General features: G+C 37.0%; 2 protein-coding genes across 5 annotated transcripts in view; both read left to right on the top strand.

Moving 5' to 3' along the window:
- Window positions 1-657: 657 nt before the first annotated feature.
- cd79a (CD79a molecule, immunoglobulin-associated alpha) lies at window positions 658-6,442 on the top strand. Its single transcript, XM_036558516.1, has 5 exons — window positions 658-785; window positions 3,627-3,986; window positions 5,178-5,293; window positions 5,668-5,727; window positions 5,995-6,442. The coding sequence occupies exons 1-5, from the start codon at window positions 746-748 to the stop codon at window positions 6,112-6,114; spliced, it is 696 nt and encodes a 231-aa protein (XP_036414409.1). The 5' UTR covers window positions 658-745; the 3' UTR covers window positions 6,115-6,442.
- A 222-nt stretch (window positions 6,443-6,664) lies between these two features.
- lipeb (lipase, hormone-sensitive b) overlaps window positions 6,665-18,417 on the top strand; it is a 41,219-nt gene continuing 29,466 nt past the window's right edge. For 2 of the 4 annotated variants that reach the window (XM_036558271.1, XM_036558270.1), the window contains exon 1: window positions 6,665-6,770. In XM_036558271.1, the coding sequence (XP_036414164.1) occupies window positions 6,665-6,770 (106 nt within the window). Of the gene's footprint in view, window positions 6,771-8,266; window positions 8,335-13,352; window positions 13,403-18,417 lie in introns of all 4 variants that reach the window. The other 2 variants (XM_036558273.1, XM_036558272.1) reach the window with 2 other exon arrangements.

Below are 18,417 nucleotides of genomic sequence, written 5' to 3'. Positions count from 1 at the left end.
ACAAGGAGGTGGTCATAATGTTATGCCTGATTGGTATATATAATATATATATATATATATATAATATATATATATAATATATATACATATATATACACCAACACATCCAAAGTGTTAATAAGGCGTGTCTTGAAAGGCTTCTTGTTTGTCACATTTTTATTAATTCTTCAAATTGATAAAATTTTTCAAATCAATAAATGCTTCACTTTCATTGTTCCTGTAATCCTGAAAAACATTTTCCTTAACATAATTCATCATAACCATGTTAATGAAATGCTTACAAAATGCAACAAGCATGCCTATTGGCTCACAGATTCCAAAACCGACTACTTGACTGTATAGAATGACACAGAATCTTTGTATACTCTGTAGTATTGAGGTAATTTGGCCAGCATCATAAAAGTATTGATTTCAATATCCAACCCTAATTTGGAATCATTTGTTTTGTTTTTTATTTTTGTTTGAAAAAAAATGAAGAAATGGTGCCATATTTTATTAGATATTACTATAATTGATTATATTGGTTCTAACATTCCAAAACTGATGCAGCTGGGATTGACACATCAAACTGCATCAATGGGTTTCTACACCCCTGTCTATTAGAGAGAGGAGAGTAGTGGGTGGGGGGAAAACAAATGAGTAGGAGTGAACGGAAAATGTCATCATATCAAAGTGCGAACATCTGAGGAAGAGGCATTATTTTAGAGTCTGTATTTTGGCACCTGTGTGAGAAGTATAATCAAAGATGGAGGCAAGAATGGTCTTTCTATTCTGTTTTTTGGCAGGTAAGTATGCACAGAAACTCAAAATATGTTAATCGGTTTTTGTTTTATAATGATCATGGAACAATTGCATTGATTGTGGTTGTGCAACTTGCACTGGATTGGCTTATTACCCAAACATATTGAAATACAATGCTATGCTAATAGTGCTAAAGTTCAAAGATAGAAAGATTGCTTTTCAAAGCTCGTTTATGCTTTCATAGACTAATGCATTCTTCAACAAGTTATAACTCAATCTAGTCTGTTATATTTACTTTGCTCTCATTTGCCACAGTCCAGAGACTCTAGTTCCTGTCTTGCTCCAGTGGAGCTCATCTCCTGCTAAAACAGGTGTTAGATGGCCTTAGACTTGTACAATCATATTTCAGTTTTTTTAATCTTTTTTTAACAAAGGTGCATAATGTGCTCTTCAGTGTGGTTTAATAAAGAGACTTTTGTATAGTTTGTAAAACTTAAAAATTACGGTTAGTGATTTGGCAAAAATATAACAAATAGACTTTCATGATACGTGTTTGTTAGCACAAATGCACATTTTAAACTGCTTTTTTTATTCAACAGTAGCAAAAACAAATAAGATAGAGGCATAGCAGGCTGATATCAGCTAACTGATCAGCGAATTGGTCTAAATCTTTTTTATGCCTTATTTTATAAAATACAAACTGAAATGCTTCTTAAAAGCATTGCGTCTCGGCTGTCAAAACTACTGTATAGATTACAACCTTGTTTCCAAAATAAGAACAGAACACAATGATGTGCAAATCATTTAAACCCTATATTTAATTGAAAATAGTACCAAGACAACATATCAAATGTTGAAACTGAGTCATTTAATTATTTCATGAAACATATGTGCCCATTTTGAATTTGATGCCAGCAACAAATTTAAAAAAATTTGGGACGGGGGAATGTTTACCATGTGTTACATCACCTTTAACAACACTCTATAAGCATTTGGGAACTGAAACCAATTGCTGTAGTTCTGGAAATTGCTTGCTTGATCTAGGATTTCAGCTGCGCAACTGTTTTAGGGTCTACTTTGTTGTATTTTTTGTTTCATAATGCAGAGGTTTTAATGGGTGACAGGTCTGGATTGCATGCAAGCCAGTTTAGCACCCAGAATCTTCTGCTACAGAGCTGCTACATGCTGTTGTCATACATTCAGAATGTAGTTTAGCAATGTCTTGCTGAAATAGGCAAGACCTTTCCTGAAAAAGACGTCATCTGGATGGCAGCATAAGTTGCCAAAACCTGTATATGTCATTTAACATTAATGGTGCCTTCACAAATATACAAGTCGCCCTTGCAATGTGCACTATTTCACCCCCATACCATCACAGATGCTGGCTTTTAAACTGTGCCCTGATAACAAGCTGGATGGCCCCTCTCTTCTTTGATGCGGCGTCCATGATTTCCAAAAAGAATTTCAAATTTTCATTCGTTGGACCACAGGACACTTTTCCTTTTTCTTCCATCTTAAATGTGCTCAGGCCCAGAAAAGTGTTTCTGGATCCTGTTTATGTATGGTTTCTTGTTTGCCTGTTAGAGTTTCAACTTGCTTTTTTTGGATGCAGAAACAAACTGTGTTCACAGACAATGGTTTTTGGAAGTGTTCCTGAGGCCATGCAGTGATGTCCACTATAAAATCATATCTGTTTTTAATGCAGTGCTTCTTAAATGTCTGAAGATCAAGGTCAGCCAAAATTGGTTTTTGGCCTTGTCCCTTGCATTCAGAGATTTCTCTGGATTCTCTGAATCTTTTCAATGACATGATTTTATGTAGATAATGAAATCCCCAAGTTCTTGCTATGTCCAAGCTATTTTACACCACACAGAGTGGTGAACCCCTCCCCATCTTTATTTCTGTAAGACTCAGCCTCTTTGCGTTGCTCCTTTTATACCCAATCATGCTGACCTGTTGCCAATTAAACTAACCCGTGGTGAGATTTTTTTTTAGCATAATACAACTTTCAAGTCTTTTGTTGTCACTGTCCCAACTTTTTTTAACTGTGTTGCTGGCATCAAATTCAAATTGGGCACATCTTTTTCAGATATCGAACCTGAATATTCTGAATATTGCCTGAATTCTCTGAATATTGTCTTTACTTTTGTCCAGTTCCACAGATATCTTATGTTATATATCATATAGTGTCTAATATCTTATAGTATAAAATACCTTATAGTATCACATATCTTACAGTGTCTAATTAAGATTATAACTATAAGATTAACTATAAGAACTATAAAATTATAGTTCTGGTCCTAAAATCTGATTGGCTGTGTTCGAATTAAATAATTATCTAAAACATCGTGTATTTTAATATATTTTATGTTGGCTGCCGTTTCATAAAAGCAATAAGCCACTCAAGGCACTGAGTTTTTATCTCAGGGAAGGGAGTTTTAGGCACTCCGCTTCACATCATGCCAAAGAACACCCTTCCCCATGATATAATCGCAGTAACCCACAGCCTCTTATAGTATAAAAATACTACTGTAATAATTAAATAATAAAGCAATAAGCCTATTGCTTTTTTATTTAATTATTGCAGCGGTATTATTATTACAATATTATAGATTATTACAGTATATACCTTACAGTGTCTAATATCTTAGACACTTATCTCTTATAGTGTCTAATTGAGATTATTTAACAATTCAACACAGTTTATGACAAATGTGTGATGCTAATTGGTGTACATAAGCTTTCACTGCTTATTAGCTACATTAGCCAAGTAGCTTCAGTGTAAAAATAAGGAAGAACACTTTGGACACCAAACCTGCCTTCTTGGCTGATTGATTACAGTTCAACTGAGGGGAAAACTGTGTGTATTTGATTTTTCTCATTAGTTGATGACAGTGCTGCACAAGCGAAAACAAGCCTGATGGATGACCAGCCCTCCTTACGGATCCCTGTCTCAGAGACAGCCACTATGCAGTGCTGTTACAAAGGCACACCTAGCCAGGTCACATGGTCCCTGACAGTTATGACTTCCCACGGTAACAGTACGAGTAACCAGATCACCCTGCCTAATGAACGAATGAAAGTATCAAATACTTTCATAAAAGAGACGGAAAAGGATGTCAAATGCAGTTCTCTGGAGCTAAAAAATGTCAGCAAGACTGATATTGGCCTGTATTCGTGCACCCTAAACCTCACTCAGCCGCCCTACATTCTTACTACGCCCGGCACCTTCCTGCAGGTGTTTGGTGAGTTTTAAACGATTTAAAGGTTTTTGTTTTTTATGCATGCAATTGGGCTCTTTCTTTACATTACCTACTTTTATGTTACTATTGCTTGATGGTTAGGACTACAATAAAGAAAAAATCATATTCACTGTCCACTTCATTGGAAACACCTACCTTACATTCCAGCTCCATCTTGCTGGTGTGCAGTTAGAGTCTGTAGCCAAGCTGTTCACGTACAATTTCGGTTAGCTGTCTTCTTGTACTTCCTTAATGGTCACTTTCTGACCACAGAGCCACAGGGCTAGATATTTAGGACTGGTGGACCACTCTCAACCTATGAGTGACAGTGTTGTGTTTAAAAATCCCTTTTAACACGCTGTGCATGGGGCACTCATACCAGCACCAATGCATAGCTATCATGCCACTACCATGTCATTGTTGCTGTTGAGTTGAAAATGGCCCACCACCCAAATAATATGTGGTCAAAAGCAGTGCTGACAACAAATTGTGCCTGACAGATGGGCTACAGTCTGTAATTGTACACCGGTAGCCAGTGAGTTAAAGCAACATGTAAGTGTAATGGCTTGTGAATTAACAACATAAAAAACAATATTATCAACTGGAATAATGTAGTTTCTGATGCATATTAATTTTTTGCAGGTTTTGTTCCATTGTTTGTAATTAAAATACAATTAAATACACAAATAATCTTTGTCTGATCTGCATATTGCAATAAATATTTTAGAAAATATGTTGACAATGGTAAACGTGACAAGACATGAGAAGTTTATAAGTTAAATAAAAGCAAGAATAGCTGCTTCAAGTGGCCAATCTTTTCAGACAGGTAGGTGGTAGAGATTTGCAGTTACACACAGCCATAGACTGTTTTACCTACAGGTTTGTGTGAATGCAGTCATTGTGTTTTGGCTTAGTGACAGCGCCATATTGTTGGTGTGGTTGATTATGGAAAAGTTAAAAACATGCCATCAGCAATATAGACTATGCACATTTTGTGACAGTCATCCCAAGTGTTTTAACTGACAAAACTGTATTGCTTCAGTCATGAAAATTCTCAGAGACTCTCTTTTTTCTCTTCTTCTAACAGTTCTTTTTCTCTAACAGTTGATGGAGTTTATGTAGTAGTGCAGTATAAAATGGATTAATTTTCTATCATGTACAATGAGATATTCCCTGCTTTATGCCCCTCATTAGAGCCCATTCGCAAGACACTGAACATCAGCGAGACGACTAAAAACAGCATCATCACTGTTCAAGGTGTTTTTCTGCTGTTTTGCGTGCTCATTCCTGGCACCATGCTCATCTGCAAGGTCTCACGCACACACATACACACACACATGAACACACATACACACACATACATATTTATATATATATATATACACACATATGTATATATATATATATATACACATATGTATATATATATATATATATATATATATATATATATATATATATATATATATGGTAACTCTTACCAGAAAAGAAGAATAGAAGAATTTAAAATGTGCATCATTATACAAATTGTCTACTAATCACTGCAGATTCACCCATAGCATAATCCATATTCAAACTCAAAGCAATGCTATATTATCGATCATCAGTCAGTTGATTTAGTGATGATAAGTGATCACATTTGGTTACTCTCACATAAATGTGTTATCCTAACTTTTTTATACAGTCAAGGGGACTTCATGAGCTGGAGAAGAGAAAGGGCAAGGAGGAAGAAAATATTTATGAGGTTTGTCTTCTCTTTCTGCATCCTGACTGCTAGCATTTCTTGTATATACTATGTTATTTCTAAAATGTTTTTCTTAGTTGCATGTGTCTACATCATTTTCCTGCACAGGGAAGGGGGGAGGGTGGTGTAATTGCTTGCAATGTTAGATATACTCTACATTAGATCATAACAGCAATTGTTCAGTTGAGGTATTATTAAGCTGTAATAACATAATGGTTAATGATTAGAACATAAACAAGATTAACCAACACCCATTCATGCCTTTAGGGTCTAAATCTGGACGATTGCACCTCAACCTATCATCAGATCCAACGCTCTCAAGTACAAGGTCCTTACCAGGATGTGGTCAATACTGTGGAAGATGACATTCTGCTGGAGAAGCCCTGAATAGGTGGCAATGGAGAGGCTGAAAGTAAAAAGAGTGGATTAGGTTGCTGTCTTTATAAGGGTGGAAAGGGGAAATGACATGGAATCATATTTTAAAGCTATTAAAGAAAACATAAATGTGTCTTTATATATATTTTTTTCTTTATCTGTGGATTTTTATCTGTTTGTCTGTGCCTTTGTATCGTTAAAAGTGGTCTACTAACAAAGCCTATGTGAGTTTCTGCATCACTGTTGAAATAAAACAATATAAAAAAAACATCGCCAATTATATATATGAGTACAAAACCATACACAAAACCAGAAAGAGAAAAAAAGAAATGAATAAAGAAACTGTGGTAGTTTTTAAACTGTTGCTGTTGTTTATGTCTAATTCATTGTTGAGAAGCAACCGTTACAAACCCTGAGACACAAATGGGCAGCTGACTAGAAAAAAATTCTAACAGGATTTGATAGGTTCAATAGACATCATCTGATCCGTGATTGGTTAGGATTTTGGATATGGGCGTGGCTCAATGACAGGTATGAACTGGCAGGAACAGAGGGGGCGGTAATGATTCACATCAGAAACATGGCGTCGCGGAGGAAGTCTGGAAGCGGTGTTCTTGAAAAAGGTGCAAATGGAAGACGGTCTTCAAAACTTAAAGATGGGCCCATAGGTAACGTTGTCCTGTACATTTCAACTCTTGTCGTGAAGCATTTTGAACTTCACATCGTGTCGGACATCTTTTTCGCCGCTTATCCCAGCATTACAGAGCTGTAAACAAGATTAGGCACAGAGTCCTAATAGCCTGACAGCTAACAGTAGAATATTACATTGCTTAATCCTTTAGTTACGTGGTTTAAGAATGTTTATGTTTAATGTGATAAATTATTTCCCAGATTATGAAATAGGTTACGGTCAGCCCTTGGAGTCAGTTGTGCTTGCTAAGCTTCTGTGTTGTAGCTAACGTGTCCTTCAGATCAAAAGAGTTGATGGTATGCCGTACTCAAATCCGTATCAGTCTCAGGCCAACGTTACTGGCTACTTTATAGTCTGGCACATATGCAGGCGGCCGTTTTTCCGTCTCGGTGTTCTTGCGTCTACCTGTCACCGGATGGCAAAAAGTGCACTTGCGAAATAGCTAATACGATTCTCGATTCTCGTCGTTATTTGTGATTTAAATGATTAGGCTTCTCGGTTTCTTTGTAGGCTTACCAGCACACATTCACGATGGATGGATAGGCTCTAGATTATGGTGTGTGGGAATGGACTACTAATGGCTGTCTTGGCATCAATGCAGTCTGCTGAAAAATAAAGTTAGTCTGAGACCAGAGGGATTTTCTTTTGTGTTTCAGGAGGTAGCAGAGAGATTAAGGGTCACTGCTTTCTGTTTCCAAACGAAGATTTACTTCATTGCGTCGGCTTCGTTGCGCCTGTACGAAATGAATGGTATTTTTGTAATCCTTATAATCTCCAGTCATCCTCAATGAATGGTATTTTTGTAAGCCTCATAATCTCTCCAGTTAGACTGGGCACAGGTTAAACATTTGAAAAGGCGCATAGAATACGAGAAATATATCACAAAAAAATCGTGTGAAAGACTTTGAACACATTAAAACAACCCTTTACAATTCCCTTCGTGCAACTTGAATAATAAACATAAACAGAGCAGATAGTACTTGGCCTTGTAGGTATGCTGGTATTGGTCACGAAACAATACTGATGGTTATGTTTACTGTTATCACTGTATAATTAACAAAACACATAACTGCAGTATAGCCTATATAGTTTGCTGCAGTTTGAAAGAATACAGACAGTTTCCTTTTAGGAAATGTGGATTCTGTCTGGTGAACATTTACACCCCTGTGTAAAGTTCCTTTTGGTGTAATATTAAGAGAAGAAGATGGGACAAACATCAAAACCAACTGTGTGAGGTCCAAGCCCTCAGGAAACGTGAGATAATAACTCTTGAAATTTCAAGAAATATTTATAAATGTGTCAAATGTGGTGCTAGTTTAATGTTCTGCTGAAACACCTCTTCACAGGAAACACGAAATCCTGATGGAAACATTGAAACCAAAAACAGTGGTGTCTACCAGGGTGTTTTGTCTGGCAGACAACTAGACAAGCCAGAACTGTAAACTCTCTCTTTTCACATATTCTTCCTTGTAGTTAAGCCTACTGAAGGACCTTGCAGTACGTGGATGGTGAATGAAAAATGTGAAACCAAACAGTAAATGGCAAGTGCTTCTTGGAATGTACTGTATATCTGAATTGTTGTGCATGCTGCCAGTTGTCTGTAGTGCTTCCTATAGTGTAATGTGCAGGTGTGAACATTGTAGAGCGTTATAGAGAGCTTTTGTTCTTAAATAGGCCAGAATGCCTGCAGAGTGCAGTATACCTTGAGTAAAAACTATGGAGACTAATACGTACTAAAGCTACAATGACTGGCTAGTGTAACACTCTCACCTCACACTTTCCTGTCCAGAGTCTGTGAACAAGACAACCACCATTCTTATCTCTCTGAATAAGAGTGTCTGCTACAGTGGTTTGTGGCTATTGGAAATTGTTACTATGCCACAGCAGAGAAAAATACATTTAGATATATGATATATGCAGCACGTCAAACCAGAGGACTACTAATGAGATTTGAGGCTGTGTCACTGGCATATTCAACAAATCGGACTGTAATGTCTTTATTCAGCACAAAGTGGATATCAGAGACAAATTTGAACTCTTTCAGCAGGAGAAAGGCGCCAAACTGAGGTAAGATATCTAGATAGCTAGCTGTCCAAATTTAGCTTTTAGCTTCTTGTTCTCCTCCTTTGGTGACTCATTTCTCTCACCCAAGTAATCTGTTATCCTAATTGTATTGCTTTAAACACAGTTTTACCACAGTTAAACAGTTGTGTGCAAGATATTTGGCTTCCTGGCAGTAACATTAGCTATCTGGCTTCATTCTGCATTTGTCAGGTAACTAAAAAGAAAATTGCATGCCTTCATATAGTTAAAATACTAAATAATATGTTTGCTTTCTGAAGATGTGATTTGTGTCTGGTAATGTTTACAATACTGTGTAAGGTTCCCTTAGGGGTCATTTTAAGAGAAGCAGAACAGAACTAAACGTCTGTTCAAAACAAGCTGTGTCAAGTTTGTAAGATATTCTTCTAGCATATAGTACTAGTCCTTAGGAAGCATGGATTTGTTATTTTATGTATTTATTTATAATAAGTAAGCATACAGTGTAAACAGCAATAGAGATGTACAACATACTTAAAATCTAATAATTAAGCTAAGAAATGTGGGTGAAATTGTGTATATGTAGTTTTAAGATTTGAAGTAGTTTTTGTTTTTGTGGTTGGTGGTGTGGATGATAAGGAAAGGAAACTCATCATTACATGGATCCTGCAAGGCATTGTTAACAGCTTCCTCTCGAACTTTGTGTGGAGTAATATGGGGCTAATATCTGTCTCATTGTTCCCTTTCAGTAACAAAACATGTAGCCAGACACTTGGCACAGGGCTTGAACCAGAAAAAAATAGTTTGTAGTATACTAATGTGAAGATTTTGAACTTAAAATAGAACATCTACTCTAACCTTAAAAAAATATGTTGCTAGACTCATATATTAGGTACATAACGGTAGCTAATACATATCATTCTGTGCCAGGAAAGCAGTACTTGACAGTTACTGCAAAATAATTAATGAAACCTATGGCATTTGAAGCTGCATTTAAAACGGAGAATCAGGGCCATCTATATTTGGCAGAACTGACACGTAGATTTACCATACCCTGTCTTTATCCAATAAACCTTTATTTATAGCACTGTTAAACAAGATTATACAGGGTCCAACTGCCAAAGTTATTTTTTACTGTCTAATGAAGAACAAAACTGATTTATTGTAAACTCATTTGGCAGCTTTTGTGCAGTTTTAGCTAGTGCTCACTCACTGCAGTTGACTCTAAAGGCACAGCAGTCCCTTTGCAGGCATGTGTTGTTCTCTGAGGCCATGGAGTGCTTCCAAAAGATGCACTTTGATATGGTGAGAATTTGGTTATGTGTTTGGGTGTCAGGTTCATAGGTGAAGCATTTATACATGGGCAAAATGCATTGTATGATAACTAGGTTTGGGCAGTATCCCCTTTGTAATGCATTGTCTCCAAATATTATTGTAGTGTATTTCATGCAACAAATGTCAACACATCTATCTAACAGGTAATGCATGTTAAAGAGTGATGCTTCCTAGCAGAGAGGAGCTGGTTAGTTAGTATCTTTGCTGGTAGTGTTGTACTCAAGACCACTAAAGCTGAGTCTGGTTCAAGACCAAGACCTAGACACATGGAGCCTGAGTCAGGACCAAGACTTTGTAGTAGTTGAGTCAAAAAACAGTTTGCAGCTTTTCTCTTATCACCCTGATATCCAGTACTCTGTAGCTGTCAAAGCAGACTAGCTATCTAATTAGGTGAGTCAGACAACATTACCTGATCGGTTACATTTGGACCGCAGAAGCTTGTGATCGTTTGTGTGGTCTGTGAGTTGCAAAAGGTTGGGAATCCCTGTTATAGAAAAGGGCAGTTTTTTGTTGTCTGAATGTATTGTTGATACTGTATAATATACAAAAAAAAAACTGTACAGTGTATAAAAAAACTTTTCTTACCGTGAGACTGAGACAAGGCGGAGTCTAACTGATACAGAGACCATGAATTTATGGTCTTGAACATGCATGGTTTTAAAGGAGTGCCTTGTTGCTTTTAGACACTTCCTATCAGCTAAAATTAAACCTGTTCTGGGGTGAGTGCAGCTCTTAGCTGTTGCTGAGCTGCTATCATGCTTGTTTTTCTGAGGTTTTTTGAGGCTCTGATTTTTTCACTCTTTCTAACCATGCCATCAAAATGTGAGCTCCCACACCACCAATCATTGAGCCCCTCTTAAAAAATATAAATGAATGAAATCTGTTTATTTGGCCTTTTCAGACATGGAATAGAAATTTGACAGTATAATTTTGAAATGCTGTCATCACTTTTTTCACCGTGGTATACCGTAATACCTCATAATAATACTGTATTTAAAATTAGAGAATAATTTTTAGGCCATCTTGGATTGGTATCCATACTGTAACCAGGTTTACATTCTGCTAAAACAAGGATGAAAGTGTATCCTGAATTGCCCGGTTGCAGGGGAATAGCATGTCCTGTAAATTTCATGTTTAGCAAAATAATAAGAATAATAGTAGTATAAAAACCTAAAAAATAAATAAGCAACTGCATTATTAGTAAGCTTAAAGGGAACATTTTAAAGCTAAAAGGGACATTTAATGTCGTTTTTGTTGTTTGTTAGCCTAAAGGTATGTGAATGTGTCATTTGTGCTATTCTGTGTCGGGGGTGTGATTGTTTTGTGTTTGGGCTCACGGGGTGGAAGCCTATGGTTAATGGTTTAGTGCTTTGTATGTACCTTTTTGCCTTGGTGGTTAATTAAGTGCACTTTCTGTTCAGTTTAACAAAGTAAAGTCAGCATATACAGACTGTAGTACTGCAAATGTTGACTTTTTTTAACCTCCGTTTTGGTAGCCATGTGTCTCCACCCGTGTTGGGGAAGTGATTGTGGATGTGTGTGGTTAAAAATGTGCTAAAATCATACAGTGTATGTCAAGCGGGAATCTGCCAAGTCAGACGCAGATGTTTAAAGTGACCTGCAACTTTCTATTGAACTGCCACCGCGTAAGAAACTTGTGAGTAGACTCTCGTTCACAGCCAACTTGAGTCGTTTGTTCATTTGCGCGGTAGCGTAGACTAGACTTACTTCACATGGTATCTGGTGATATCGGATGTTAGTATCGATGCATATTTTATGAGTAAGTTAGCATGGTATTGGCTGATACCCAATACCAGTATCAGTATTGTTGCATCCCTAGTTATCATACTAATGACACAAGACCTGGCAGGCCAAAGGAGTGCTGGAGTGAGTTGTTGCTTGGTGCTGATTGTTTACAAACTGGTGTTTAAACAATACAGTTGCATTAGATGGCAGAAATAATAGGATGTCAATTCTCCACCGTGTATTGTAACGTTTGCTTTGCAGTATCACAGTGTCACAATGCATCGTTACACTTCTACTTGACAGACTTTAGATTAGTATGGCAAATGTGTCGTAGTGTGTTTCTGAAAGATTTTATTTTTTTTTTTATTTTTTTTCCACTTTGTCATTCAAATGTAAACACTTGTCACTGCAACTGGCCCGAATAAATTGAATAGTCGAGTATTCAGTCATCACGTTGATTTTCATCAATTCTTTTGCAGCAACACAGTGCGTGAGCAGATGGGCTTCAGTATGACTACTTAATATACTTGCTGCCATAACAAATATGCTTAAAAGTATGGTGTATTATTGTTTTATTTTGAGAATGAATCTTTGAATACTTGTTCGGAAATACAACTGTGCATTTGAAGCCTGTAACATGCTTTTCAGACCTTGGAAGACCTAAAAGTTAAAATAATAATAATAATAATAATAATCATAATCAAGCAGTGAAATGTGCAGTTTCAGTATTCAAACACTTTGACTGGTGGATGCCTTTTGTTTATTAACCCTGTAAATGTATTGCGTTTAGGAATTCGCTATGCAGATTTTAAAATTTCAAAGTAGCACTCATGCTAAATGTTTGAGTTTCATTGCTGTTTCAGTAGATGTTCCTTTGTCTGTAGCCATTCTGACACACATACACACCCACACAGACAGATTGGCTGCTTTCCCTAGCACTGAAGCTTCCAGTTATTGTGCTTGTCATTGGCAGCCTCCATATGGAATAGCCAATAGCAACGAATGTTAATGAGGCAACTTGTGGCTGGCCGCCTAGAGGGGCATGAAGGCAGAGGGCATTGGGTATTAGGGCACTGTTAGTTTAGAAAAAAAAAAAAACGTATTACCTTGATATGTGATTTTTGTGATTTAGTGGGTAATACGACACATTAGCAGAGCTGGTAATGCATTTGGTATGTGTGTGAAATCACCATGCCATGCCCTTGAGGGTGGGTGGGTGCCTGTGTGTGTGAGTGGTGGGAGGTGTAAATAGAAAAGGAGCGGATTAGTACGAGGTGACCGAAGAAGAAAAAAACAGACAGTAGAAGAGAAGTTAGAGGGTGTGGATATCCCCAGGGAGGGGAGAAGAGAGACAGGGTCCAGTCATAGCACCCCATAATAACTTTCTTTCTCTAATAGTTTCACCCTCCACACATTTTATTTCTTCTCTGGCTTTCAGGCTGAGCTTCTACTGAGTGGGCAGGATGGACAGCATGAGTTCAGACAAGGGTAAAACCATGGCTCCTCTGCCTAAATCCTGTGTGTGCATGTGTGTGTCTTCTCTGTAATGCATGCAGAAATGCTGTTGTTAGCTTGCCGTGTTTTTTATGTTTCATCTCTATAAAGTCTGTCAGTGTTTGCAGTAAATCTTGAGTTATTTAGTTTGTTATATTGAAAGCTTTACTCATGTATCATCACTGCATAAGAAAAGCACCTATGTTTCCTTTTACTAGGGCATATTATTGGCATAATAATTGATTATTATTATTATTACTTGCAGTTGTTTTCGTAATCTTTAATATCATTAGGACTGACCCCAAAATATGAAGCCATGAATAACATTGAGTATGCAGAGATTAAAATACATTTCTCTGTTTACCTTTAACTTATGATCATGAATGTGATTATGTTCAACCTAAAGAAATTACACAGTTTTTTACACAATTTGCATTTAATTCTCATTATCCAAATAGATGGACTCAAGTTTACCTTGTGTGAATGTATTTTGTCATGTTTCTGTGCTAGGTCATTAATTGAGTAATGGGATCAGGTGATGGCCTAAGCTGTATAATTACTTATGGCTGGATGCAATAGTGTTTCCGTAATGAAAGATTTAGATAAGCCTCAAGTGGTTTTGTAACAAGAGCAGTACTGCCTTCTACAGTCCTCCAAGTCTTACCCTTTTCTTGCATTTTTTTCCAGACGGGTCTTATGTGCGTCATACCATTTTTGCTTTGATCCTCTATAATGCTCTTCATGTATTTTTGGCATTGCTTTTGGTTGACTATGTGAATGAAATGGACTGATAGCCAGTTTTGATGCCACTACACCAGAATGCCACATACCCTGTTTTAAGGCCTTTACACACCGAGCATGATTTACTCGTGATTTTTTTGGCCATTAGTACACATCTATAACTGATGATGTCTTCCACACTGAATGCGATTGCGGAAAATTAATATGCCATTCTGTTACGTTTTTGTGACCTGCTCGCACTCAATTGCTATCTCTAGTATCAGCAGTGTTCCAGCAAATGTCACATGTGGTGCTAGCATCTCCAAAAGCAGCTTATACTGGTCTACGGACATCTAAGATATGCACAAAAGCACTCCTAAAATTTCAGCTAATTATTGAGGCTACACTAATTCTTGTGGCATTCATGGTATAATAGCCTTTAGTTGCTCAAGGCAGAAATAATGTATAGAGTCAATCATCAATTTGCTAGAATTCAGAAAAAAAAACTTTCTGACTGCAAAATTCAGATTTGCGGAATACTTACGGTTTGTATTGTGCACAACTTGACTCATACCTTTTTAAATTTCATACAGATACAAAGGCTTTAAACAGTGGTTATGGCCTTCATTGTTAGAAGGCCGCATTGTGGACCTGACTTGTAACTCACTCACCCACTCTCATATAGCAGGCTGAAGATTCGCCACAAGACTGTGCTGTTAGCAAGGAAATTGCATTTGATGCATCATAAGAGTGGTGCTTTGCATCAATGATATGTCCTTGTGTATTTGAGAGCCAAAGAAAATGGTTTTTCATTTTAACTGTCGATGCTTGTTGTGTATTCCAGATCACTAATGGCTCGCAAACTCCTCCCAAAAGTATTTTGATAGTGCTCAATCAGTCTAGTGACCTGACCCACAGCCCAGTTCCAGGGAGGTTTATACCCCTTTAGCTGATACTTGGGATTGGACTAAGGCCATGTGAAAGTATTCAGTCCTGGTGGGCCACAGCTCTGCAGACTTCAGTGTTCTGCCTAGGTTTGCACAAATCATACTGTTACTGGCACTTGAACACAGTGTTGTTATCAGCAATAGAGAGTTTCTATAACATGTAGCAATTTCTGTACACCAGTACATGAAACTTACCTGGAACAAGGGACACATTTGCACTGTGGCAGTAGTATTGGGTGATATGCCATTTGTAATTATTCCTTAGGTGTTAGTTTCACCAGTACTGCAACAAATGAGCTAGATAATGCAACATAAAAACAGTGCAACTTAAACAATGGTAGCCCTTTACCTGAATCCTTCATCTCCTACTGTTTAGACTGTTACGCCCTCAGGTAATGTTAGTCCAAGTTCTTATTGAGGACGCAGACATTGGAGAGAATAATGGAAGGAATGACTGGTGTCATGGCGTAAAAATAGCTTTTAGCCTAAGTTTATCCTTTAGCATAGCAGCCCACTAGCCGGGTTAGTGGTGTGCCTTGGTCAGTCAGTTGCTTCATGCAACAGCATGGTTTCAAGTAAATGTTATTCATTTAAGCTTGATATGTTTTGTTAGTGACAAGGAGCATAGCTTTTACCAAACTACTTAAAAAATCAAACTGCATAAATATCAGGACTTATAAGCTAGTTAGGTAAATAGAGTTAGTATTGGTATCCGTACTATGTATCAGCCAAAACTCAAGGATCAGGTATCGGTATTGGAAGGGAAATAGTGGTATTGGTGCATCCCTGCCTTAAAGTAGCTGGATTCACTAATTAGAGGGGGTTGTCTTGGATACCTCTGGACGTACATGTTTAAGAGATTCTCAGAGATTTAGAGCCTCCTAAACTGTTCTTCAGGGCCCCCAGATGGTCCACATTTTTGCTCAAATCAACTGTCAAATCAAATCAAAATAAAAAAAAACTGTCTTAAAGAGCCTGAGGTCTGGTTTGAGATCCACTGTTTTAGACTGACGAGGAGGATGCATATGAGTCGGATGCATGTTTCATCCCACATCTGACATTACATTTTCTCCTCTGATGTTACAAGGTAGATAAATATAAGTTATATGTAAAATGTCAAGTATGTATTTTGTCTGCTTTTGTCATCTCATATGCATTCTTTTGAGCTTCATTGCTTTTGAGATTTAGTTGCTGCAAAATTTTGTTTGTGTGGACAGTTGGCACATGTCTGCATATGGTAGAAGAACATATTGTTGTACACATTTTGACATTTTAGCCTATCGATTCAAATCACAAGCATTACAATGTTCTGGCATCTATCTTTAGCTTAGAGACCTTGCCAGCAGTTTCTAGCTGTGTTTTGAAATGATCCACTTGTCATGAAGATGTCAGTGTCTGGGGCTGTGTTGTTATGTGTTTGTGACTCAAACATTGAAAGGGGTTTGCGTCACTTTTTTGCTCTGTACTGAGGACATCAATAATTCATTTGTGCTTGTTATTAATGGTTCAGTCTGGTCTGTGACCGCTATATTCAGTATTGACCAGTGAACTGAACAGCTGAATAGACTACACTAGACTTTTCACAATTAGCAGCTTAGCCACTCAGTAAACTTCTATTGCGAATCTGTTACTAGATATTTATTGCTAGTCAAATAAATAGTTAAAATGCATTGGTGTTGAGAGCACAGATCGCTGTCTATTTTATCATACTATCCCATTATCAATTTTTTTGGCTTATGTCTGGTCCACACTGTAGGTTCATTGGGCTGAGTAAGAGGCAGATTTGCCCTTGAGGACGATTGAAAAAAGTGTCCCAATTTCAATTATTTTTCCAGATTGTCCTGTGGTGTGGAGTGTACATAATCCAATATTTGTCCCTCTGATCTATTCTCAGCTGTGGCCACCTCAAATTCAAATCATTAATATTAAATATGTTCAATATTTTTGACTCAGCATTCTGTACGGTGGATGAAACCCATTCTCTTAAATGAAACACAACATTGACGTCATGCGTGACAGACCGTTAACCAGCGAGAGCCAAGCTGGAAGGATAAATGTTATTTTGTCTTAATCAACACTGTGAAAAAGAAATAAAATATACTGCTGTCCAAAGAAAAAACTATATCTCGAAAATAGTAACTTTCTAGGAGAAGGCCAAAATGTTCTTACCTTTTAATGTGAGTTAATTTTAAGAAGTTTTATTCTAGGTGATTTTTGGGGATTTTTTCAACTGGTCCATTCATCATATATATCTACTATATATCTGTATTATTTAAATGTGTTATACATTTTTATGCTGCTAAATGCACACATGACTTGCTGTGTCACGACTGCCATGTTTGATTTGCTCTAAACACCTTTCTAGTATAGTGTAACACCACACTTTTACACTACACAGAGAAGTTTACAGAGCAGGAGACAGTTTGACCAAGTTTGTGAGGAGAGAATATTGCAGCATCTTGGAGAAAATGGAAACATGCAATACCTCACAGAGGGGAATGGAGTATTGGGAAGGACTCCGTCAGACTTCATGAGAATTGGGAAAGACATGAAAAGCGGCTTCAGTGGTGTAATAAAGGGACTATTTAGGGCAAAGAGCAAAAAACAAAGGCAAGAAAAAAGCTTTTGGTGAAAAAAGCTTGGAACAAACCTTGACCAATAAACAGAGGTGTTCTTAGAGTTTAATCCAATTTTGAGATTTTATGTGAAAGGGCAGCTTTTGACAATTTGGCAAGCTGTGGTAAATGCTTGATTAGACAGTTTCTGAGCAGGTATTGCATATATTCAGAACTGAGTTTAGATCATAACAAACTTAACTTTGATATCAAACACATTATTACTCTAATTGAATAAAATGTAAGTGAAATATGTGTAATTATTTGCTGTGCATTTGTTTGCTTTGTCACAATGATACAGAAATCTAAACCAGTTTTGGCCCATGAGATAGTTCTTTTAATATCACCATAGGTGCAACAATATAGTTTAGAGTAGCACTGTTGATATGCCAATACTTCTATAATGATAATAAACCTACAATTATGATTTTCATTTATTGTATTACAAACTTGACTGCCTGAAACCCAATTCAACAGAATTTTTCTGCTGAAAAATGTAATGAAAGAATATTGTGACATAGTTTGTCATAATAGTAAAATATTGTCATATTGCCCATCTCTAGTTTAGAGATTGTTAATTAATGAGAAGAGAATTTTAAAAATACAGTGTAGCCATTCTTTGCCTCTGCATCAATAGGTTACTTATTCCCAACTAAGATAGTTATGAGTTACAGAGTTAGAATTTGATGTTTAAAGCCCCAGGGAATGTGTTTTCTAAGTGTTTCTA

This window comes from Colossoma macropomum, unplaced genomic scaffold, assembly GCF_904425465.1.
Source record: "Colossoma macropomum unplaced genomic scaffold, Colossoma_macropomum, whole genome shotgun sequence".
Lineage (NCBI taxonomy): Eukaryota > Metazoa > Chordata > Actinopteri > Characiformes > Serrasalmidae > Colossoma > Colossoma macropomum.
This window is presented reverse-complemented; position numbering and strand designations above follow the sequence as displayed.